This window comes from Pseudophryne corroboree, chromosome 4, assembly GCF_028390025.1.
Source record: "Pseudophryne corroboree isolate aPseCor3 chromosome 4, aPseCor3.hap2, whole genome shotgun sequence".
Taxonomy (NCBI): domain Eukaryota; kingdom Metazoa; phylum Chordata; class Amphibia; order Anura; family Myobatrachidae; genus Pseudophryne; species Pseudophryne corroboree.
The window spans coordinates 353,922,098-353,947,283 of NC_086447.1; the positions used below are offsets into that span (position 1 = coordinate 353,922,098).

Here is a 25,186-nt window from a genome sequence, read left to right on the forward strand (position 1 = left end):
GAAATATGATTCAGACACTTCACATTGCCAAGAATTAGCATAGTACATACAACAATCAATACACAAAATTGTTCAGCAGGTAAAGACATACATGAACAAATGCTTTAGCAGTCTACTTGGTTACATTATCTAAGTAATGTTCTTTCACACCTGCTATGGATATTATGACAAATATGACAATGTAAATAATTGCACTTTACAAATAAAAAAAAAATTGTTGAAGCTAATTAGAAAAATCATAAACAATTGTCTGGGGCAAAAAAAAAATAGTGGTATCCTTAGGCCATTGTACTTAGGTGACACAAATACTGTTTGGCTTCAACTTCTGCACAATAAAAGAATTTCAAGTGAAATATGGAAGCCCTAAATGTCTAATGTTATAATTACAGCAAGCCATGCTTTCTATTGGCAATTGTGTGTGTGTGTGTGTGTGTGTGTGTGTGTGTGTGTGTGTGTGTGTGTGTGTGTGTGTATTACATTAACAAATCCAACTGAACACCAATTTCAATAAATTATTTGTTGCATGCATGAATTTGGAAATAAAGCAATAATGTAATGACAGGTCTATGACATTTATCTTTTTAGTAACCATAGAGTCAATGCTCCAAGTCCCACGATAATAGAGACAACAAGTTCTCCTGTTGAGGTTTCTCTTTGAGGTTGTGCTGGGGCTCTTGGGAGTCTGTCTGTAAATGAGCCTCTTGACTGATGAGGAGTACTTGGAGATTCCTCTATCTCTGGCTGGATTTTTGCTGTCATTGTCTGCCACTTACAGATGTGCAATCTGCAAGCCTCGCAGTGCTCCTTGTCATGGGGTCCTTCCATATTATTACTGTATAGCTCAGGCTTTAGGTCTGGGTTAACCCTCTTCTGTCCATAGAAGACTTGCTGGATTCGACTACACACGTTTCTGATGATTCTACTTACATTCTCCAAACTGACCTCTGGCTTCTCCAGTAGAGGAAATTTGCATTTCTTACATTCCTGCTTGAAGATCCTCATCCTCACTGTTCCTTGTTTCATGTATTTATTCAGATTCATGAGAAATAAAACATGCACTTCTGCAGAATTCCATGAACGTCTACAAAGTGAACACCGAAACCTGAACAAAATATATAATTTGTTATATAGGAGTAAATGAACTGCAAATAAATCAACAGAATGTTCAAGAACAAACTAAATAGAATTGAAGTATAAAAAAAATTGAGTGATTCTAATAAATGGATGTAACAGGTCGCTGTCCCGATTTATCAATGGACAAGTCGCCATATGTAATAGTTTTAAAAAAGTTACAAAACAATAGAGATACCACTGTCCACTCTGAAAATCTAATCTGGGCTTACAACAGATTTAAATAAATAAATAAGTAATAAAAATAAATAAATGTATAAATAGTTTAAAAAATGAAAACAAAAACATCCCCCTCCCAAAGTATAATCAGCACTAGCACTGAAAGCATAGTCAGGTAGTTGCAAAACCATGTGAATGAACATAGTGGGGTTCCCCACAAATTGCGATTATACTGCAGGTCACAGTGACGTGCGGTGGGGTGAGGCAGATGAGGCAGAGCTTTTCAAGTTATATTCCAGTATATACCAGAGTTTTGACTATATAAAGTATATGAAAAATATCAAGAATATATTATAAATATCTTCTTTGTATTATTCTAATAATTTTTTTATAGTCAAAACTATAGTCCATGACAGGCGAGGCAGTGCCCACATGCACCCTTGGACTCATATATTGTGTGTAAATCTGGCCAGTGCCTCCTTAGCCATTTACCTCACTGCATGTCTCTGATAGCTGGCAGCATGTGTTCCCCCACAATAGTGCAAACCAGTCCTAGGCTGGTCAGCGCCAGGCCGTATTCCCTAATTAAATGCAGACTCCTCCTAGGAAAAACAGCATATTGATGATAGTACTTGTGATCTTCCTGCACTGCTAGGCAGTCGCTGTGGATTAATAAAATGGTTAATGACAGTCTTTCTTTTCTTCCCTGGATTATATTGCAAGGGATTATGCTATTTGTGGCCCAATAGCCCCCTCACTTCCACCTGACCAGATCTCCAAGAGCACAGAAAGAAAATATAGGTAACTATGAAATGACGCTCATTAGCTTCCATTGTAAAAGTCACATGAAAATTATAAAACACAACTCATACAGTCAGTGTCGTTTCTTGCGGCGGGCGAGCCGTGAAACCGCGTGGGGCGCCCGCTGCGGCACTTCTTGAGCACTTTGAATCCCCCCTACTCCCTCCTCCCGAGTGCCCAGCTCAGGGGGCGGAGTGTCGCGGAATGACGCGGGTGCGTCGTGACGTCACGACGCAATCGCGTGATTCCATGAAACTCCGCCCCCCGAGCTGGGCACTCGGGAGGAGGGAGAAGGGGGAGCCAAGCCGGCCGGCGCCGCGCAGACGAGGGAGAGGCAGCTGAAGAGCGGGAAGAACCGCTTCAAATGTAAGTCAGCCTCTCTCTCCCCCCCCCCCCCCCGCCATCTGCCGGAATGTGTAAAATGGGGACTCTTGCCTGCCGTAATGTGGAAAATGGGGACACGTACCTGCCGTATTGTGTGATAGGGGGACATTTGCCTGCCGTAATGTGTAAAATGGGGACTCTTGCCTGCCGTAATGTGGAAAATGGGGACACTTGACAGACGTAATGTGGAAAATGGGGACACTTGACAGACGTAATGTGGAAAATGGGGACTCTTGCCTGACATAATGTGGAAAATGGGGACACTTGACTGATGTAATGTGTAAAATGGGGACTCTTGCCTGACATAATGTGGAAAATGGGGACACCTGACTGATGTACGTTGTAAAATGGGACTCTTGCCTGCCGTAATGTGTAAAATGGGGACTCTTGCCTGCCGTAATGTGGAAAATGGGGACACTTGCCTGCCGTAATGTGGAAAATGGGGACTCCTGCCTGCCGTAATGTAGAAAATGGGGACTCCTGCCTGCCGTAATGTGGAAAATGGGGACACGTGCCTGCCGTAATGTGGAAAATGGGGACTCCTGCCTGCCGTAATGTAGAAAATGGGGACTCTTGCCTGCCATAATGTGTAAAATGGGGACTCTTACCTGCCGTAATGTGGAAAATGGGGACACGTGCCTGCCGTAATGTGTAAAATGGGGACTCTTGCCTTCCGTAATTTGGAAAATGGGGACTCTTGCCTGACGTAATGTTGAAAATGGGGACACATGCCTGCCGTAATGTGTAAAATGGGGATTCTTGCCTGACGTAATGTGTAAAATGGGGACTCTTGCCTGCCGTAATGTGGAAAATGGGGACTCTTGCCTGCAGTAATGTGGAAAATGGGATTTTAATGTATCAAGGGCATTGCGGTGTATGGCATAATATATATTTTTTATTTTTTTACTGTGCTCGCCATGATCTGTCAGTGCAAGGTCAAAAACTGGGGTGTAAGGTAGTCTTTTCAGATGAGACCACGCCCATTTTATCGAGGCCACACCCCCTTTGTCAGGAGCATACCTTTTACTTTTTATATCTATGGGCGGGGGCGCATTTTTTGTTATGTCAATGGGGGGAGGGGGGCGCATTTTTAAATCTCGCACTGGGAGCCAAATTGGCTAGAAACAGCCCTGCATACAGTGGGGGGGAATTCAAATATTTGAAATGTCAGTTGGGTGTCTGTTTTTCCTGTCTATTAGATAGGAAAAAACAGACACCCAACTGACTTTTTATGCAGTTGAATATACCCCAGTGATTCTCACTCGAACTTCAGGACCCCACACAGTTCACATTTTCCAGGTCACTTGGCAGGTGCACTGTGTATCACCAACTGTCACATTTCAAAAATCCACAGGTGACCTGGAAAACATAAACTGTGTGGGGTCGTGAGGACCGAGCTTGAGAACCTGTGCACTAATATATACATACCTCCCAACATTTCAAGTCAATGCAGAGGGACTCCTGCGCAGGCGAGTCCGGAAAGGGGGAGTGACCTATGGAAAAGGGGGCTTGGCTTCATGGCAGTGCCGTGTGCTGCACTATAAACAAAGGGTGATCAGTATTAATGTGACTGCTCTTTACATGGACATGGTGGGAAGAATACATGTGGGCTGACATTTTATTGGTAGCAAAGCAAAAAAAAAGCAAATTTATTTATTTATTTATTAACAGTTTCTTATATAGGGCCTAATTCTGAGTTGATCGCAGCAGCAATTTTGTTAGCAGTTGGGCAAAACCATGGCCCTCATTCCGAGTTGATCGGTCGCAAGGCGAATTTAGCAGAGTTACACACGCTAAGCCTACGCCTACTGGGAGTGTATCTTAGCTTCTTAAAATTGCGACCGATGTAATCGCAATATTGCGATTACAAACTACTTTGCAGTTTCTGAGTAACTTCAACCTTACTCTGCCTGTGCGATCAGTTCAGTGCTTGTCGTTCCTGGTTTGACGTCACAAACACACCCAGCGTTCGCTCAGACACTCCCCCGTTTCTCCAGCCACTCCTGCGTTTTTTCTGGAAACGGTAGCGTTTTCAACCACACGCCCATAAAACGTCGTGTTTCCGCCCAGTAACACCCATTTCCTGTCAATCACATTACGATCGCCGGAGCGATGAAAAAGCCGTGAGTAAAAATACTATCTTCATTGTTAAATTACTTGGCGCAGTCGCAGTGCGAATATTGCGCATGCGTACTAAGCGGATTTTCATTGCGATGCGATGAAAAATACCGAGCGAACGACTCGGAATGAGGGCCCATGTGCACTGCAGGAGGGGCAGCTATAACATGTGCAGAGAGAGTTAGATTTGGGTGTGGTGTATTCAAACTGAAATCTAAATTGCAGTGTAAAAATAAAGCAGCCAGTATTTACCCTGCACAGAAACGAAATAACCCACCCAAATCTAACTCTCTCTGCACATGTTACATCTGCTCCACCTTCAGTGCACATGGTTTTGCCCAATTGCTAACAAACTTGCTGCTGTGATCAACTCAGAATTACCCCCATGGGCCCTCATTCCGAGTTGTTCGCTCACTAGCTGCTTTTAGCAGCATTGCACACGCTAAGCCGCCGCCCTCTGGGAGTGTATCTTAGCATAGCAGAATTGCGAACGAAAGATTAGCAGAATTGCGAATAGAAATTTCTTAGCAGTTTCTGAGTAGCTCTAGACTTACTCAGCCATCTGCGACCAGCTCAGTCAGTTTCGTTCCTGGTTTGACGTCACAAACACACCCTGCGTTCGCCCAGACACTCCCCCGTTTCTTCAGACACTCCCGCGTTTTTCACAGAAACGCCAGCGTTTTTTCGCACACGCCCATAAAACGGCCAGTTTCCGCCCAGAAACACCCACTTCCTGTCAATCACAGTACGATCACCAGAACGATGAAAATCCTTGTTATGCCGTGAGTAAAATACCTAACTTTTGTGTAAAATAACTAAGCGCATGCGCTCTGCGAACCTTGCGCATGCGCAGTAAGCGACTAATCGCAATATAGCGAAAATCGGCAATGAGCGAACAACTCGGAATGACCACCATAGTGCAGCAAATTCCGTTGCACTTTACAATTGGAAATAACAATGATATAACAAAACTGGATAACTTATCACCTTGATAAAGTCATGTTGTACTGCAGGTGGGGAAGAATTAATATAAAAATGTATATATGAGAGGGGCTCAACTGAAATCTAAACTATATTGTGAAACAAAGCTGACTATCATTTGTGGGCTACATGCAAAAGCAGCCAGTATTTACCCTGCATGTAAAAAAAAAAAAAAAAAAAGATTTACCCCCTTGGTATTGCACCATTGTTTGCCCAGATGCAAAGTTAATTGCTTTGTTTGCTCTACTCCCAACTCAGGGGTAAATTTACTAAGGTGGGAGATTTATAGAACTGGTGATGTTGCCCATAGCAACCAATCAGATTATATCTATTATCTGCTAGAAGCAGCTAGATAAATGGTAAGTAGAATCTGATTGGTTGCCATGGGCAACATCACCAGTTCTAAAAATCTCCCACCTTAGTAAATTTACCCCATAGAATCAGTTTTAATATGTTCAGTCGTTCTAAGGAAAAAGCAACCCACCACAGTATAACTAAATAAATCCACTTTTACTTAGTCAAAGAACACGTATTACTTAATTGTAACCTGATGTATCTATCTAACCCCGCAAATATTCTTAGGCAAACTATCAGTTCACACTCCACTTTTATGCTAACAATTGTGATTTTATTTTAATAAGATTTTACTCACCGGTAAATCTATTTCTCGTAGTCCGTAGTGGATGCTGGGAACTCCGAAAGGACCATGGGGAATAGCGGCTCCGCAGGAGACTGGGCACAACTAAAGAAAGCTTTTAGGTCACCTGGTGTGCACTGGCTCCTCCCACTATGACCCTCCTCCAAGCCTCAGTTAGGACACTGTGCCCGGACGAGCTGACATAATAAGGAAGGATGTTGAATCCCGGGTAAGACTCTTACCAGCCACACCAATCACACTGTATAACTCGTGATACTATACCCAGTTTAACAGTATGAAAAACAACTGAGCCTCTCAACAGATGGCTCAACAATAACCCTTTAGTTAACCGTAACTATGTATAAGTTTTGCAGACAATCCGCACTTGGGACGGGTGCCCAGCATCCACTACGGACTACGAGAAATAGATTTACCGGTGAGTAATATCTTATTTTCTCTGACGTCCTAGTGGATGCTGGGAACTCCGAAAGGACCATGGGGATTATACCAAAGCTCCCAAACGGGCGGGAGAGTGCGGATGACTCTGCAGCACCGAATGAGAGAACTCAAGGTCCTCCTCAGCCAGGGTATCAAATCTGTAGAATTTTGCAAACGTGTTTGCCCCTGACCAAGTAGCAGCTCGGCAAAGTTGTAAAGCCGAGACCCCTCGGGCAGCCGCCCAAGATGAGCCCACCTTCCTTGTGGAATGGGCTTTTACTGATTTAGGATGCGGCAGTCCAGCCGCAGAATGCGCGTGCTGAATTGTGCTACAAATCCAGCGAGCAATAGTCTGCTTAGAAGCAGGAGCACCCAGCTTGTTGGGTGCATACAGGATAAATAGCGAGTCAGTTTTCCTGACTCCAGCCGTCCTGGAAACATAAATTATCAAGGCCCTGACTACGTCCAGCAACTTGGAATCCTCCAAGTCCCTAGTAGCCGCAGGCACCACAATAGGTTGGTTCAAATGAAAAGCTGATACCACCTTAGGGAGAAACTGAGGACGAGTCCTCAATTCTGCCCTATCCATATGGAAAATCAGATAAGGGCTTTTACATGACAAAGCTGCCAATTCTGACACACGCCTGGCCGAAGCCAAGGCCAATAACATGACCACTTTCCACGTGAGATATTTTAGATCCACGGTTTTAAGTGGCTCAAACCAATGTGATTTTAAGAAACTCAACACCACGTTGAGATCCCAAGGTGCCACTGGAGGCACAAACGGGAGCTGAATATGCAGCACTCCCTTCACAAACGTCTGAACTTCAGGTAGTGAAGCCAGTTCTTTCTGGAAGAAAATCGACAGAGCCGAGATCTGTACCTTAATGGAGCCTAATTTCAGGCCCATAGTCACTCCTGCTTGTAGGAAATGCAGAAATCGACCTAGTTGAAATTCCTCTGTTGGGGCCTTTTTGGCCTCACACCAAGCAACATATTTCCGCCATATGCGGTGATAATGCTTTGCAGTTACATCTTTCCTGGCTTTAATCAGCGTAGGAATGACCTCCTCCGGAATGCCCTTTTCCTTCAGGATCCGGCGTTCAACCGCCATGCCGTCAAACGCAGCCGCGGTAAGTCTTGGAACAGACAGGGCCCCTGCTGCAGCAGGTCCTGTCTGAGCGGCAGAGGCCATGGGTCCTCTGAGATCATCTCTTGAAGTTCCGGGTACCACGCTCGTCTTGGCCAATCCGGAACCACGAGTATTGTTCTTACTCCTCGTTTTCTTATTATTCTCAGTACCCTTGGTATGAGAGGCAGAGGAGGGAACACATAAACTGACTGGTACACCCACGGTGTAACCAGAGCGTCCACAGCTATCGCCTGAGGCTCCCTTGACCTGGCGCAATATCTCTCTAGTTTTTTGTTTAGGCGGGACGCCATCATGTCCACTTGTGGACGTTCCCATCGATTTACAATCAGCGTGAAGACTTCTGGATGAAGTCCCCACTCTCCCGGGTGGAGGTCGTGCCTGCTGAGAAAGTCTGCTTCCCAGTTGTCCACTCCCGGAATGAACACTGCTGACAGTGCTAGTACGTGATTTTCCGCCCATCGGAGAATCCTTGTGGCTTCTGCCATTGCCATCCTGCTTCTTGTGCCGCCCTGTCGATTTACATGGGCGACTGCCGTGATGTTGTCTGACTGGATCAGTACTGGCTGGTGTAGAAGCAGGGATTTTGCCTGACTTAGGGCGTTGTAAATGGCCCTTAGTTCCAGAATATTTATGTGTAGGGAAGTCTCCTGACTCGACCATAGTCCTTGGAAGTTTCTTCCCTGTGTGACTGCCCCCCAGCCCCGAAGGCTGGCATCCGTGGTCACCAGGACCCAGTCCTGTATGCCGAATCTGCGGCCCTCTAGAAGATGAGCACTCTGCAGCCACCACAGCAGAGACACCCTGGTTCTTGGAGACAGGGTTATTAGGCGATGCATCTGAAGATGCGATCCGGACCATTGGTCCAACAGGTCCCACTGAAAGATTCTGGCATGGAACCTGCCGAAAGGAATTGCTTCGTAAGAAGCCACCATCTTTCCCAGGACCCGCGTGCAGTGATGCACCGATACCTGTTTCGGTTTCAGGAGGTCTCTGACTGGAGATGACAGCTCCTTGGCTTTCTCCTCCGGGAGAAACACTTTTTTCTGGACTGTGTCCAGGATCATACCCAGGAACAGTAGACGTGTCGTCGGAACCAGCTGTGATTTTGGAATATTCAGAATCCAACCGTGCTGGTGTAGCACCTCCTGAGATAGTGCTACTCCCACCAACAACTGCTCCTTGGACCTCGCCTTTATTAGGAGATCGTCCAAGTACGGGATAATTAAAACTCCCTTTCTTCGAAGGAGTATCATCATTTCCGCCATTACTTTGGTAAACACCCTCGGTGCCGTGGAGAGTCCAAACGGCAGCGTCTGGAATTGGTAATGGCAATCCTGTACCACAAATCTGAGGTACTCCTGGTGAGGATAGTAAATGGGGACATGCAGGTAAGCATCCTTGATGTCCAGGGATACCATGTAATCCCCCTCGTCTAGGCTTGCAATAACCGCCCTGAGCGATTCCATCTTGAACTTGAATTTTTTTATGTATGTGTTCAAGGATTTCAAATTTAAAATGGGTCTCACCGAACCGTCCGGTTTCGGTACCACAAACAGTGTGGAATAGTAACCCCGTCCTTGTTGAAGTAGGGGCACCTTGACTATCACCTGCTGGGAATACAGCTTGTGAATTGCCTCTAGCACAGCCTCCCTGCCTGAGGGAGTTGTCGGCAAGGCAGATTTTAGGGACCGGTGGGGTGGAGACACCTCGAATTCCAGTTTGTACCCTTGAGATACTATTTGCAGGATCCAGGGATCCACCTGTGAGCGAGCCCACTGATCGCTGAAATTTTTGAGGCGGCCCCCCACCGTACCTGGCTCCGCCTGTGGAGCCCCACCGTCATGCGGCGGCCTTGGAAGAAGCGGGGGAGGACTTTTGCTCCTGTGAACCTGCTGTTTGTTGTAGCCTTTTTCCCCTACCTCTGCCTCTGGACAGAAAGGACCCGCCTTTTCCACGCCTGTTTTTCTGAGTCCGAAAGGACTGTACCTGATAAAACGGCGCCTTTTTAGGCTGTGAGGGAACATGGGGTAAAAATGATGACTTCCCAGCAGTTGCTGTGGAAACTAGGTCCGAGAGACCATCCCCGATTAACTCCTCACCCTTATAAGGCAAAACTTCCATGTGCCTTTTTGAATCTGCATCCCCTGTCCACTGGCGAGTCCATAAGCCTCTCCTAGCAGAAATGGACAGTGCACTTATTTTAGATGCCAGCCGGCAGATCTCCCTCTGTGCATCTCTCATGTATAAGACTGAGTCTTTTATATGCTCTATGGTTAGCAGAATAGTGTCCCTATCTAGGGTGTCAATATTTTCTGACATGGAATCTGACCACGCAGCGGCAGCACTGCACATCCATGCTGACGCAATAGCAGGTCTAAGTATAATGCCTGAGTGTGTATATACAGACTTCTGGCGGGAAAGGGAACGCCATTAGTAACTTCTTAGAGATTACCAATCTTTTATCAGGGAAAGCCCACGCTTCTTCACACACTTCATTTAATTCTTCTGATGGGGGAAAGACTACGGGTAGTTTTTTCTCCCCAAACATAATACCCTTTTTAGTGGTACCTGGGTTTATATCAGAAATTTGTAACACCTCTTTCATTGCTTCAATCATGCAACGAATGGCCTTAGTGGACATTAGACTAGACTCATCGTCGTCGACACTGGTGTCAGTATCCGTGTCGACATCCGCGTCTGCCATCTGAGGTAGCGGGCGTTTTAGAGCCCCCGATGGCCTTTGAGACGCCTGGACAGGCACGAGCTGAGAAGCCGGCTGTCCCGCATTTGGCATGTCGTCAAATTTTTTGTGTAAGGAGTCGACACGTGCACGCAATTCCTTCCATAAGTCCATCCACTCAGGTGTCTGCCCCGCAGGGGGTGACATCCCTTCTATAGGCATCTGCTCCGCCTCCACATCATTATCCTCATCAAACATGTCGACACAGCCGTACCGACACACCGCACACACACAGGGAATGCTCTAACAGAGGACAGGACCCACAAAAGCCCTTTGGGGAGACAGAGTGAGAGTATGCCAGCACACACCAGAGCGCTATATAATGCACGGACTAACTGAATTATGTCCCCTATAGCTGCTGTTATATATACTGCGCCTAAATTTAGTGCCCCCCCTCTCTTTTTTACCCTTTTCTGTAGTGTAGACAGCAGGGGAGAGCCAGGGAGCTTCCTTCCAGCGGAGCTGTGAGGGAGAAATGGCGCCAGTGTGCTGAAGGAGATAGCTCCGCCTCTTTTTCGCGGACTATTCTCCCGCTTTTTTATGGATTCTGGCAGGGGTAATTATCACATATATAGCCTCTGGGGCTATATATTGTGGTATTTTTGCCAGCCAAGGTCTTTTTATTGCTGCTCAGGGCGCCCCCCCCTAGCGCCCTGCACCCTCAGTGACCGGAGTGTGAAGTGTGTATGAGGAGCAATGGCGCACAGATGCAGTGCTGTGCGCTACCTTGGTGAAGACTGATGTCTTCTGCCGCCGATTTTCCGGACCTCTTCTTACTTCTGGCTCTGTAAGGGGGACGGCGGCGCGGCTCCGGGACCGAACACCAAGGCCAGTTCCATGCGGTCGGTCCCTCTGGAGCTAATGGTGTCCAGTAGCCTAAGAAGCCCAAGCTAGCTGCAAGCAGGTAGGTTCGCTTCTTCTCCCCTTAGTCCCTCGCTGCAGTGAGCCTGTTGCCAGCAGGTCTCACTGTAAAATAAAAAACCTAATTATATACTTTCTTTCTAGAAGCTCAGGAGAGCCCCTAGTGTGCATCCAACCTCGGCCGGGCACAAAATCTAACTGAGGCTTGGAGGAGGGTCATAGTGGGAGGAGCCAGTGCACACCAGGTGACCTAAAAGCTTTCTTTAGTTGTGCCCAGTCTCCTGCGGAGCCGCTATTCCCCATGGTCCTTTCGGAGTTCCCAGCATCCACTAGGACGTCAAAGAAAAATAATTAAAATAATTTAAGTGTTTTCATTAATGACCTTACAATATTATTTCTAATTAACATTTCTCTATTTGAATATATATATATTAAATGACTAACTGTAAATCTACTTATTTATTTCTCTAACAAAATTAAAGGCATTAAATGAAAGCAAAATCACACAAGGGCCTATTTATGTGCAGCTGTTTTGGCGGATCCCTACATAAATTAAGTATTTCCATACTATATGAAGGGAAAAGGATGGGGGCTGCTAAATTGTGAAATGTGCTGAGTTGCGAAAAGCTTATCTTTACAGAGCTTGTCCCCATGAGCTGGTGCCATCTTTAGATGTAATTAGTCACTGTAGCCTATGGGCTACATTCGTACAAATTCTTCAGGAGAGGAGCCCTCCTCAATAACCGCACTGCGCGGCCTTGACAAAACTATCAGATTGAAACATATGTCGGCATTTGCTTTGTGTCTACTGCCCAGGACTGCCATCAGAAATGATGGGGCCCAGGAATGACAAATAAGGCAGGGAAACACTTGCAGGCAGCGGCGGCATGGAGGGACAGAGCCAAAGCAGTATTTTTACTACAATCGGAGCTCACGGACCGGCAGACAATCAGGAGCTTCCATTCGGCAGTTCGTGATTGGTTGCTGCTCCGCAAGCTCCAATTGGCTCATGGCTGGCTCGGTAGTAAGAATACCACCGAGGCTATGTCCCTCCGAGGCTGCCTGCCGGTGCGCAGGCAGACAGCTGGCAAGGCCCCCAATCCTGACTGCAGCCACCCAGGCCACATCTCAATCCGGGCCGGGTCTGCTGCTACACTGTCTACATAGACAGCTGTAGAATGGGTGACATCTGATCCTGCTACATGCTGTGAGAGCAGCGCACAGATCAGTAGTAGTAGTAGTAGTAGTACTACTACTACTACTACTACTACTACTACTACTAATAATAATAATAATAATAATAATAATAGTAATAAAAGCAAAGAGAACTCCGATAAAGGGAACAAATCGAGGGCACATGAAGAATTGGTTGAGTATAGTAAAGAGCAATTCCCTGATGCCGACCAGTGGCGTAACTCCCAGAGACAATGGAGACATTTGTTGCAGGGCTCCGGGTATCAGATGGGTGCCAAATAAGAAAGACAAACGGGGGCTGCTGAACTAGAATAGATCTCTCTCCACTCATTTCATAGTGATTTGGGGCAGTCACTGCTGACTTATGTCCAAGCTCAGAAGCCCTCCTTGAAGACCTGTTCAGCCAAAGTGTCTGGAATTTATCTGATAACAAATCAAAGTTTGTACAATAAGCTACAGATCTGCTGCTGTGTCTTATATGAAGAAAGAAAGGAGAACAAAAGTTGGTTTTAAGAAAATGCACAAATTATAATAAAACTTTTAAGGGGGTATTTATCAAAGCTTGGAGAAAGATAAAATTGTGAGAGATAAAGTACCAACCATTCCTAACAGACATTTTTCAAACACATCCTTTAAAATGTAAGGCAGAAGCTAATTGGCTGGTACTTTATATCTCATAATTTAATCTCTCTCTCTGAGCTTTGATTACACCCCTCCTCAGGGCTCTATTTTTTATCATTTGCAACCAGCACCCAAAAATAAAGATTCCTTTTCACCACAATTAGCTGCAATAAGGAATCTTTATTCTCCCAGATTTACCATTGACAAGTCACTGGGACATTAGTACATATGCAAGCTGGAGCCACTGAGGGAGTACCACCTTCTATTTCACCTTTTGGCATCTGCCATGAACTTTCACCCCTGATGCCGACATTGATTGGGTAAAGAGCAAGATCCAAAATGTAAGGACCGTTTTTCCATTTATTACATGTAATAACCTGTACTTTTTCCATTTACAGACCCTTTCGGAGCTCGATGTGGAGCCTGCCGAGGCCGTAGAATTGCCCAGTGATGTTGAACATTCTATACCTCAGCCACCCCCCAAGACCAAGAGGAGGTTGGGGAACACTACTTCTACGGCACAGAAGTCCAGCGCTGCTGTGGCGGCTTCACGGTCAGAGCAATTTTTGAGGAAGGCAGAGGATTTTCTAAGGAAATGCCCCCTGTAGTTTAGCCCCTCCAGTTATGCCCCCAGTAGTTTAGCCCCCCAGTAGTAATGCCCCCAGTAGTTTAGCCCCTGTAGTTTAGCACCCAAGTAGTTTGCCCCCGTAGTTAGCCCCCGTTAGTAATGCCCCCAGTAGTTTAGCCCCAAGTAGTAATGCCCCTAGTAGTTTAGCCCCTAGTAGTTTAGACCCCAGTAGTTTAGACCCCTTGTAGTTTAGCCCCCAGTAGTAGTTTAGCCCCCAGTAGTAATGCCCCCCTATAGTTTGCCTCAGTAGTTTGCCCCCTTGTAGTTTAGCCCTCAAGTAATAATGCCCTTAGTAATTTAGTCCCTGTAGTTATGCCCCCAGAAGTTTAGTCCCCCTGTAGTTTGACCCCTTGTAGTAATGCCACCAGTAGTAATGCCGTCCTGTAGTTTGCCCCCTTGTAGTTTAGCCCCCCTGTAGTTTAGCCCCCAAGTAGTAATGCCCCCCAGTAGTTTAGCCCCTGTAGTTATGCCTCCAGTAGTTTAGCACCCCTGTAGTTTGCCCCCAGTAGTAATGCCCCTGTAGTTATGCCCCCAGTAGTTATGCCCCCCAGTAGAAGCACTCACACATATTATAAAAACAAACAAAAAAAACACACCATACTCACCAAGCCCTGTTCCCGTGTCCAAACGCTGCAGTCCTCCTGGCGTCTGCTCCTCGGCACTATGAGATAGACGTCTCTCCCATAGCGCACACTGATAGAGCCGGGAGCCGGAGCTGAGTAGTGAGCGGAACGCAGTTCCACCCCGTTCCGGCTCACTTTAACCCCTGGAATTATCTCCATCCAAGCCTTAGTAAATAGACTCCAAAGTAACATTTCAGCTTTCAGGCCGACCTGGCAGTTTGCAATTATAATTTATGTACATAATTTAATTATTTATTTATTTATTTATTTTCTAACAGTTTCTTATATAGCGCAGCAAATTCTGTTGCGCTTTACAGTATCAATAATATAACTTTTTTCACCAATGAATTTACCGTAATTCACTTTTCTGTGTACATTTGATTAAAATACCCTGCAGCAATTGATTTAGTCAATGGAATAAAGTTATGCTTTAATTCTGAAGAGTGCGTGTACAGTATATAACCTGGTTACGTCTTCTCCCCATAGCCCATACTTCACATAATAAATGGTCTACACAGTTCCCTTTGCAAAGATTGTTATTAGTACTAGAAAGGTGTGCAAGCATAAAGTAAATGAAAATGAAAAAGTAACATAAAAATGTGTGTACCTAAAATAAAACTAGTCATTCAGATGTATTTTAACTTTCTACTATACTATGCACTTACATACACTTCATAGTGATAGACAGTAAACATACACTTGTCATGTGATTGTAAGCTGTCATATTGTATACAGATTACTTTGCTTCTATCATATTTACCTGCCAAATGTATGCTGTGCATAGCGCAACCCTTTCTCTTGTGATTGGAGATCATCATCAACAAACAGTTTCCATGTATCACGGATTCCACTTTCTTCTATTTCACTGTCAAATTCATCTGACCAGGTTTCTGCATCCATGTTCCGTCCTGACAAACAGCAGCTCTGAGAAAAGAGAGCTGGGAATCTGTGCAGTATTGGGTGTCACATTTCCAGAGAAATGAAACTCAGAGAACAGAGCATCAGAGAAACGAAACTTAGAGAACAGCAGATCTCAGCCAGCCTGAATTACCTAGTACAGTGCATATTTCCTGAGTTGGAAAAACAGAAATGTATTTGTGTTTTGAACATACAGTAACATTTGCTTTTTTCAAACCAATGGTTATAATTGAGGATATAGGGGGTTATTCAGGTTTGTTAACAAATCAAAAAAGCACACTAATGGGCAAAACCCTGTTACACTGCAGGTGGGGCAGATATAACATGTGCAGAGAGATGTAGATGTTGGTGGGTAATATTGTTTATATGAAGGGTAAATACTGCCTGCTTCATTTCTACACTGCAATTTGGATTTCAGTTTGAGCACACTCCACCCAAATCTAAATCTCTACACATGCTATGTCTACCCCACTTGCATTGCAACATGGTTTTGCCCAGTTGCTTACCTTTTTGTTTTGCTAACAAACCTGAAGAAGGCCCATAGGGTGGTATTCAAATGTTTGAACGGCCAGCAGTCAGTAGATGGTGCCCAACAGAGCTATTCAATTGTTGCTCCACTTGGGCACAATATGCTGCTGCCACCGGGATTTCATCATATACTCTTCAGGGGTGGTAAGCTGAAATGAGCGAAAAGTAACCCATTTGAGTGCTCAAATTAGACTTTTCACTTCGCACCCATTCGTTTAGTTGGATTTAACCACTTTATGAGGCTAAACCTGACACCTACGCATACTTACCTACTCTCCCGGAAGCTGCGGGAGGCTCCCGTTTTTTGGGGTAGCCCCCCGCACCCCCGGAAGAGTGGGCAGGTCTTCCGCATCCTGCTCGCACCCTAGTGATGCGAGCAGGTTGGAGAGATTACCTCCCGCATTCGCGGGTCCGTCGGGTGGAGAAGGGGTTAAAATGACGCAAATCGCGTCATTTTAGCCCCACCCCCTTTCCGCGGACCAGCGAATCGCGGCATTTCCCGATACGGGGGCGGGGCTTAGTGATATCACAGTCCGGCCCCGCCCCCGAAGACACGTGCAGCGTCTCCTCTCCGGGCTTCTCCCGGAGAGGAGAAATCAAATGTAGGTAAGTATGCACCTACGGTCACGATATGCATGATAAAAAAGAAAAATTTAATATTGCCCCGTGATCTCCCATCACTTTAGATGGGAGATCCGGCATGGTATAACAATTGAATAATGCCCATAATGTAAATTAATAAACAATTACCATTCAGATAATTTCATTAAGTGAACTGCGGATTCAAAGGCAGGGCCGAAACTAGGGTTTCACCACCCAGGGCAAGGCAGTAATTTGGCGCTTCCTCCCCCCAAAAAAGCCCCCCATAAATAAATAAGTGAGAAATATTATGCAACACTCTTTATCACACAATAGAGCCCCTTATTCACAGTAAACCACACAGCAGTAATGTTATTTATAGCACAATGGAGCAGATGTATTAAGCCTGGAGAAGTGATAATGCAGTGATAAGTGGAAGGTGATAATGCACCAGCCAATCAGCTTCTAATTGTCAATTTACATATTGGAGCTGATTGGCTGGTGTGTTATTACCTTGCACTTATCACTGCTTTATCACTTCTCCGGGCTTAATACATCTGCCCATTATGCCACACATTAGGATCCCTAATGTATCTTACAATAATTGTCAGGTAGTAACAGTTGCAACATGAAGAATCAGGCATGGTTGTGCTATACATTATAGCCTAAACAAAAATATGTTCTGATTAGTTAGAACTTAGTAGTCAGTACTCTGAGCTGTTAACTTTATTGTGAGAAAAAATAGGAATTTAATACCTACCAGTAATTCCTATTCTTCTAGTTCGTAGTGGATACTGGGGTCTTGTACTTTAGTACCATGGGGTATAGATCAGGTCCACTGGAGCCTGGCACTTTAAAAATCTTTAGTGTGTGTATGTGTGTGCTGGCTCCTCCTCTCTATGCCCCTCCTACCAGACTCAGTCTAGGAAAACTATGCCCGAGGAGACGGACATAATATGAGAGAAAACACAATACAACAGCGGTGAGGCAACAAGCCAACACACAACCATAAACGAAAGGAGGGCGCTAGCCAGAACAGAGGATAGCACCAACCTAACCAGGATAGCACAGCTACCCCAACAACATAACGGGACAGCAACACCGGTCCAACCCAATACTTACACAGGTAAGCAGGAACGAAGCACTGAGGTGGGCGCCCAGTATCCACTACGGACTAGGAGAAAAGGAATTACCTGAAGGTATTAAATTCCTATTTTCTTTTATGTCCTAGTGGATACTGGGGTCTTGTACATTAGTACCAAGGGGAATACCAAAGCTCCCAAACGGGTGGGAGAGTGCTGAGACCCCTGTAAAACCACCTGACCAAACTGAAGGTCATCTTCGGCCAAGGTATTAAACCTATAGAATTTAACAAACATGTTCGAACCAGACCAAGTAGCAGCTCGGCACAACTGTAAGGCTGAGACACACCGGGCAGCCGCCCAGGAAGAGCCCACAGACCTCGTCGAGTGGGCCAGAATAGACGTTGGCAAAGGCAGAGCCGCCAAAGTATAGGCCTGTTGAATGGTCAACCTAAGCCAGCGAGCAGCAATAGATTGCCTAGAAGCCGGCTGACCAATCTTGGAGGCATCATAAAGGACAAACAGCGAGTCAGATTTCCGATGACGGGCCATCCTTTTGACATAAAACTTCAGAGCCCTGACCACATCCAGGGACTCAGGACCAATGGAAGCGTCAGGCTAAACTGGAACCACAATAGGCTGATTCACATGAAAAGCTGACACCACTTTCGGCAAAAACTGAGGACGGGTCCTAAGTTCCGCCCTGTATTCATGAAATATCAAATAAGGGCTCTTACAGGATAAGGCCCCCAATTCAGAGACACGTCTGGCAGACGCCAATGCCAATAACATCACCGTTTCCAGGTGAGAAATTTTAACTCCACCCTATGTAAGGGTTCAAACCAGTCCGATTGGAGAAAGGACAGAATCACATTGAGATCCCATGGAGCCGTGGGAGGTACAAAGGGCGGTTGTATAGGAAGAACTCCCTTTAGGAAAGTCTGTACTTCTGGCAACAAGGCAAGCTGTTTCTGGCAGAAAATAGAGAGCGCAGAAATCTGGACTTTGATGGAGCCTAACCGTAGGACCATATCCACTCCGGCTTGCAGGAAAAGTAGAAAATGACCAATCCGAAATTCCACGGGAGAGACCTTTCTAGCCTCAAACCAGAAAACATAATTTTTCCAGATACGATGGTAATGTTTTGACGTAACCATCTTCCTTGCCTGGACTATGGTGGAAATGACCCTGGAGGGAAGACCCTTCCTAACTAGAATTTCCCTTTCAACTTCCAAGCAGTCAAACGTAGCCGCTGTAAGTCTGGATAGATGAACGGACCTTGTTGAAGAAGATCTTCTTGGAGCGGTAGAGGCCAGGGATCCTCCAGAGCCATGGTTAAGAGGTCCAAATACCACGCCCGTCGAGGCCAAACCGGGGCAATTAGAATTGCCTGAACGCTTTCCCTTCTTAGTCTTTTGAGAACGCTTGGGATTAGCGGTAGAGGAGGGAACAGGTATACAAACTGATACATCCACGGTGTCATCAGCGCTTCCACTGCAACCGCCTGCGAATCCCTCGTCCTGAAACAGTAACGGCATAGCTTCTTGTTGAGTTGAGAGAACATCAGATCTATCTGCGGACAGCCCCACCGGTGAATTAACTGTTTAAACACCTGGGGATGTAGGCCCTATTGATGGAGGTCGTGCCTGCTGAGGAAGTCTGCTTCCCAGTTGTCCACTGCTGGGATAAATATGGCTGAGATGGCCCTTGCATTGGCCTCCGCCTAGAGGAGGATTTTTGACACCTCTGCCATCGCCACTCTGGTTCTTGTTCCCCCTTGTCGGTTTATGTACGCCAACGCCGCGGCGTTGTCCGACTGATCCTGGATTGCCTGATCCTTTAGGAGAGGAGAAGCCTGCAGAAAAGCATTGTAAATTGCCCTAAGTTCCAGGATGTTTATCGGCAGAGCAGATTCCTGTCTTGACCATATCACCTGGAACTGGGCCCCTTGGGTCACAACCCCTATCCCCGGAGGCTGGCATCCATTGTCAGTAGAATCCACGAGTGGATATTGAAACTCCTGCCCTCTACCAGGTGAGTAACCTGTAGACAGCATAATAGAGAAATCTGGGCTTTAGGAGACAAGGTCACTTCCTGATGCATGTGAAGGTGAGACGCTGACCATTTGTCCAGCAGATCCAGCTGAAATGGACGAGCATGAAACCTGCCATATTGGATTGCCTCATAAGCAGCCACCATCTTGCCCAGTTATCGATGCAAAGATGTATGGATACCTTGCGAGAACTTAACACAGAGTGAACCATAGCCTGGATAGTCAAGGCCTTGTCCATCAGGAGAAACACCTTTTAAGACACTGTATCTAGAATCATTCCCAGGAACTGAAGACGTTGGGTCGGTTCCAGGTGAGATTTCAGAAAATTTAGGATCCACCCATGATCCATAAGCAAGCGAGTCATCAGATCGATGCTGTGCAGCAGACTCTCCCTGGACACAGCCTTTATTAGGAGATTGTCCAAGTAGGGGACTATGTTTACTCCCATCATGCACAGTTGTAGCAACATCTCCACCGTGACTTTGGTGAAGACCCTCGGAGCTGTAGATAATCCAAAGGATAAGGCCTGAAACTGGAAATGGTCATCCAATATGGCGAACCTGAGGTAAGCCTAATGAAGGGGCCACATGGGAATGTGTAGAGAAGCATCCTTGACATCCAGAGACACCAGGAACTCCCCCTCCTCCAGAGTGGACACCACCATCCGCAGGGATTCTATCTTGAATTTGAACACCCGCAGATACGGGTTGAGAGATGTCAGGTTCAAGATGGGGCACACCGAACCGTCCAGTTTGGGAACGACAAAAAGACTGGAGTAAAAACTCCTGTTGCATAATGGAGGAGGTACTGGGACTACCAACTTTGTCTGCAAAAGTTTTTGAATAGCCTCTTGCAAGGTAACTTTTGCTGCGGGTAAAGCTGGTATGCCCGACTTGAAAAATCTGTGAGGAGGTAGTGTTTAAAATTCTATCCGTTAACCTTGGGAAATGAGGTCCCTCACCCAAGGATCCTGACAGGACTCCGCTCACATGTGGGCGAAGTGTTGAAGGCAAGAACCTACCTGAAAGTTGCCTTGCTGCTTGGGCCAACCGTCACACGGAAGGCTCAGCGGCAGGGGATCCGGTGATCTGGTCCAGGGAGAGAGCAGTTACAGGTTTACGGGAATTCACACGAGATCCTCTGGGAGTGGTGGAAACCCCCTCAGCCCCTGCCTCTGAACCTTGCCACATGAAAGGACTGCAAGGAGGGTCCCGTGTATGAATGTCTAGCAGGTAGCGCAGACTTACCTGCTGTTGCCTGGGAGATCCATTTATTTAACTTGTCTCCAAACAAGGCATCACCTGTAAAGGGAAGGTTTTCTACGCCCTTTTTGGAATCAGCATCTGCCGACCACTGACGTAACCACAGAGCTCTGTGCGCCGAAACAGCAATAGCAGTAGTGCACCCATTAATCCTACACAACTCCTTATTAGCCTCGCTCATAAAATTTGCAGCATCCTGTATATGTTGCAGCAGAGTAATGACCTCATCCCGTGGCAGAGAGTCAAAACCGTCAAGAACATTATCAGACCACTTGACTACCACCCTGGAAATCCACCCACAAACAATTGTGGGGCATTGTGCTGCACCTGCCGCCGCATATTTTGCCTTGAGCTGGCTGGCTCTTTTAGGGATATAGCCCCTGGCACCGGCAGTTCCAATTTCTTAGACAGTCTGGATACAGACGTATCGACTGACGAGGGGTTTTCCCATACCTTCCTGTCCTCAGCTGGAACTGGAAAAGTAGATACAAACCTCTGAGGAATCTTACATTTTTTATCAGGGTTTAACCAAGCCTCCCTGGCCAGGGAGTTTAATTCTTTAGACACAGGAAAAGTTGCTGAGATCTTAGATCTAACATTAAAAGACAACTCCTCATCTGGTTCTGCCTCCTGATCCGGTATGTGAAGGACCTCTCTTACAGCAAAAATGAGAGCCTCCACCCCAGGGGACAGAGAGCTGGCCTCATCCATATCATCATCATCTACATCAGGCTGATCAGAATCAGACTGGAGCACCTGTGGCAGTGAGCGTTTATATGAAACCACTAGAGGGGGCTGAGAAGCCTTCTTGGTATCTGCTGCTTTAGCCACACAATCAATAGAGCATTTTAACACCTGTCTCTCTCTTTTAGCTGCAGCTAATTCTGAACTTACATTCTGAATCATGCTTTTAAATCAATCAGGTGCCTGTGAGCAGGGTCCCTGTGGTGAAAAGGAACATTACTCACACATGAGTGACCCAGCTGAAGACGGGGTAGAGTTACAAGCAGCACACATAACCATGTCAACAGACATCTTACGCAATAGTACTACAGCGCAGCCCACTGATCAACACCTCCACACAGACCCTAGAGAGCCCCTGGAGTGACACTGAGGAGCGGACATCAGGACACAGAACACAGCAGCACAATGTGTTGAAGTATGTGTATGACCTGATATAAGAGCAGAGGTGCTACCGCTGGCATGCTCCCCCCTTTCTATGACCCTCTGGTACCAGTTTTGTAGTCTGTTGCAGCGTGGGTCCTGGAGGAGCAGCGTACATGCAGCCTTGAAAATCAGCAGCAGCAGGAAATGGCGCCTTTCCGCCGCTGGTCTCGCTCCGTGAAGCCCCGCCCCTTGTAATGGCGCACGGTCCCTATGACCGTTTATACTGGTCACATATAACGAACAGCATAATATGCATTGTACAGTACACACAAAGCCTGGAGACATTGAGCACTGTGGGGCTTAACAGCCCTGAGCCAGTTTGTCCGCGGCGGGGCACCGCAGCTTCGGGCCCGTGACCACCGCGTGACTTGCCGCCAAAACTGTACCAGGGATCCGCTAGCCAGGACCCCGGTGTAACACTCACCGCACCTTGTAACTTCGGCATCTGTTAGAGGGTGGCAGCTAGCTGCTGGCGTGGGCACACATACTAACGATGTGTGATCAGCACCTCAGGAGCTCAGTGTCCTGTCAGCTGGGATTACGAACCATTAACCCTCAGGAGGTTGGGTCAGTCCCCCCTCTATGTCCCATGAAGCAGGTGGCCTGGTTGCAAACCAGAGCTACCTGAAAATAATAAACCAAAATAAAAATAAAGTAAAATCTCTGGAGCTCCAGAGAGATGCACCCGGCTCCTTGGGCACATTTTTCTAAACTGAGTCTGGTAGGAGGGGCATAGAAGAGAGGAGCCACACATACACACACTAAAGATTTTTAAAGTGCTAGGCTCTAGTGGACCCGATCTATACCCCATGGTACTAAAGTACAAGACCAAAGTATCCACTAGGATGAAAGAGAAAAAGAAAGTATCTGGAGGACTGTGTGCTGCACTAGAGATTATGCAATAGCAAACACATTTAACTCCTTTAGTGCTGCAAGCACAGCTCCAGGTATAGAAAGGTCTGCAGGTAGAGAACCCATTAAAAAAACACTATACCTACATGGTTTAAAGCTGTAGGAGAAGAGACTGCCGGGATATAGAGTCTGCTGCTGCTGTGAGCTTTCAGCAGGGTATAGATATACAGGGTGAGATATACAACAGCTGCTGCCCAGGAAGGCCCTAGACAAGCAGCTCTGCAGTGTGAAGTCGATTGATCTAGACTGCTACAGACTGCATAATCGATCTGAAAATCATTGATGCCGGCAAAGCAGCAAGCAGAGATTACACACTGCAAGGACTGATTTCAACTGGCTAAGGGAGCTGAATGGAGGTCTCACGCCAACTCAAATCCGGCGCCCAGGGCACATGCCCCCCTAGACCCCCCCTAGTTGCAGCCATGTCAAAGGGACATATTTTTAAAAGATTATTTGCAGGATATTCCCCCAAAAAGACAATTCCGCCCCTGAGCTGCTATGGACCGTCCATTTCCAACTGCAATGCAGCCCCTATGGAGTCTGATATGCTGTCAGATTTACCAAATTACGAAATATGAAGATTAAGTTAAGCTATAATAGCCTATGGGCTACTGCATTGGCAATTCTTTTGGTAAATGATCCACAGAATCCCTCTCCACTGTCAGCATCTGGAGTTTTACCTCCGGTTCTGGTCCCTGCAGCCTTCCTGTTAGCTGGCTGGTGTGGCTGCGGTGGATAGGAGCTGTGGCAGCGAGGTCCTCCGGTGCGGCTGCCGGGTGCCTGGAGGCTGGGTCCTGGGGAGCGGAGCATGGCAGTCGGAGGTGTCTGTTTCCAAGTGTTCTGTTGCTGGAGTGCGGCGTCTGGGAGGCTGAGGCCTGAGATAGTGGCTGTGTGCTGGTTCCACATGTGTCCTCTGTGCAGGGAGCCGCCATGTTGGAGACCAAGCCAAGCTAATAAATATCCCAGTTCGCATCCAGCCAATCCGGTGCAGTCTTCCCTTATAAAAAGGGGTTGATGCTTAGTCATGGTGCCAGTGCTTCAAGTTACTTGTTGCTGTAAGGTGCTCAAGCTCTGTGCTCCCATGTTAACCCCTGGTATCCTGGTTCTGTTGTGGCCGCCTGGTGGTCAGTTCTGTTATTGCAGTCCTTTGCTCCCAGTCCACCTGCTCTTGCGGTTTAACCGCTGGATCCTATATCTGGTAGAGGGTCTACATTTGCTGACGGTGCTCACAACGATCCTCTCTTCAACATCGTTCTCCAAGTCATCTCTTCATTCAATGTTCTTCAGCATCATTTACAAATCACAAGTCAACTCTTCATTCAGTGTTCTTCAGTATCGTTTACAAATCACAAGTTACTTCTTCATTCAGTGTTCTTCAGCATCAGTTACAAATCACAAGTCATCTCTTCATTCAGTGTTCTTCAGTATCGTTTACAAATCACAAGTTACTTCTTCATTCAGTATTCTTCAGCATCGTTTACAAGTCACGAACATTTCATCTTTCAGAATTCACTTAGACTAACCTCCTAGTCATTGTGTATGATTGACGTCTCAGTAAAGCTGAATTAATCTTTCTTCAGTGAATCGTTCTCGTTCATTGTTCTCATTGCCTACCCCTCTACATCTTCAGGCCTAAGTCTTCAATCCATGAGTAAGAACTACATTCAGCCACCTCGTTTCCTTCCTTTACGGATAGCTGCTCCCTCAATTATCAGTCGTCAGATCCCCAACTCAAGCCAAGCGTGACATCCGTATGCCCGTGATGCCGCATGTGCAGGTCACTGGCCGTGCATTCATTTTACTAGTGTTGATGCTGAAACCAGAAGCAGAGAAGCATTTAAATCTCTGCGGGAGAGAGCAGCCAGGTCGGCTCGGCAAGGGGGCAGGGGAGGGCTGTGACGTGGGGAGGAGGTGGACCGGAGGCGGGACGGGGGTGGAGCAGGGGCAGGATGGGGGCGGAGTTTCGGTGGCACATCCTTTAAGCAACGCCCCCCGCTCTGTAATGCTGCGATCCCCGGCATTACACTTCAGGGGGCGTGGCTATGATGACGCGATTCAGGAAGAATTGCGTCATCAACTGCCCGGACCGCCCACTTTACACACTAAGTGGGCGGACGGGCAGGGGGAGCCCTGATTCCGGGGCACTTGCCTGCTCTTCCGGGGGCCGGGAGGGTCACCCGATTTTCGGGAGCCTCCCGGCCATTCAGGGAGAGTAG

At 46.7% G+C, this 25,186-nt stretch overlaps 1 protein-coding gene and 1 long non-coding RNA gene across 2 annotated transcripts in view; one reads left to right on the forward strand and one right to left on the reverse strand.

Annotated features, from left to right (window-relative positions):
- Nucleotides 1-412: 412 nt before the first annotated feature.
- LOC134909529 (receptor-transporting protein 4-like) lies at nucleotides 413-15,415 on the reverse strand. The gene is made up of 2 exons (XM_063916506.1): nucleotides 15,230-15,415; nucleotides 413-1,102 (listed from the first exon to the last, which is right to left on the reverse strand). The coding sequence occupies exons 1-2, from the start codon at nucleotides 15,367-15,369 to the stop codon at nucleotides 574-576; spliced, it is 669 nt and encodes a 222-aa protein (XP_063772576.1). The 5' UTR covers nucleotides 15,370-15,415; the 3' UTR covers nucleotides 413-573.
- The window catches only part of LOC134909530 (uncharacterized), an 83,680-nt gene continuing 60,331 nt past the window's right edge, over nucleotides 1,838-25,186 (forward strand). The window contains exons 1-2 of the long non-coding RNA XR_010175956.1: nucleotides 1,838-2,091; nucleotides 13,617-13,771. This is a non-coding gene — a long non-coding RNA (uncharacterized LOC134909530). The remainder of the gene's footprint in view (nucleotides 2,092-13,616; nucleotides 13,772-25,186) is intronic.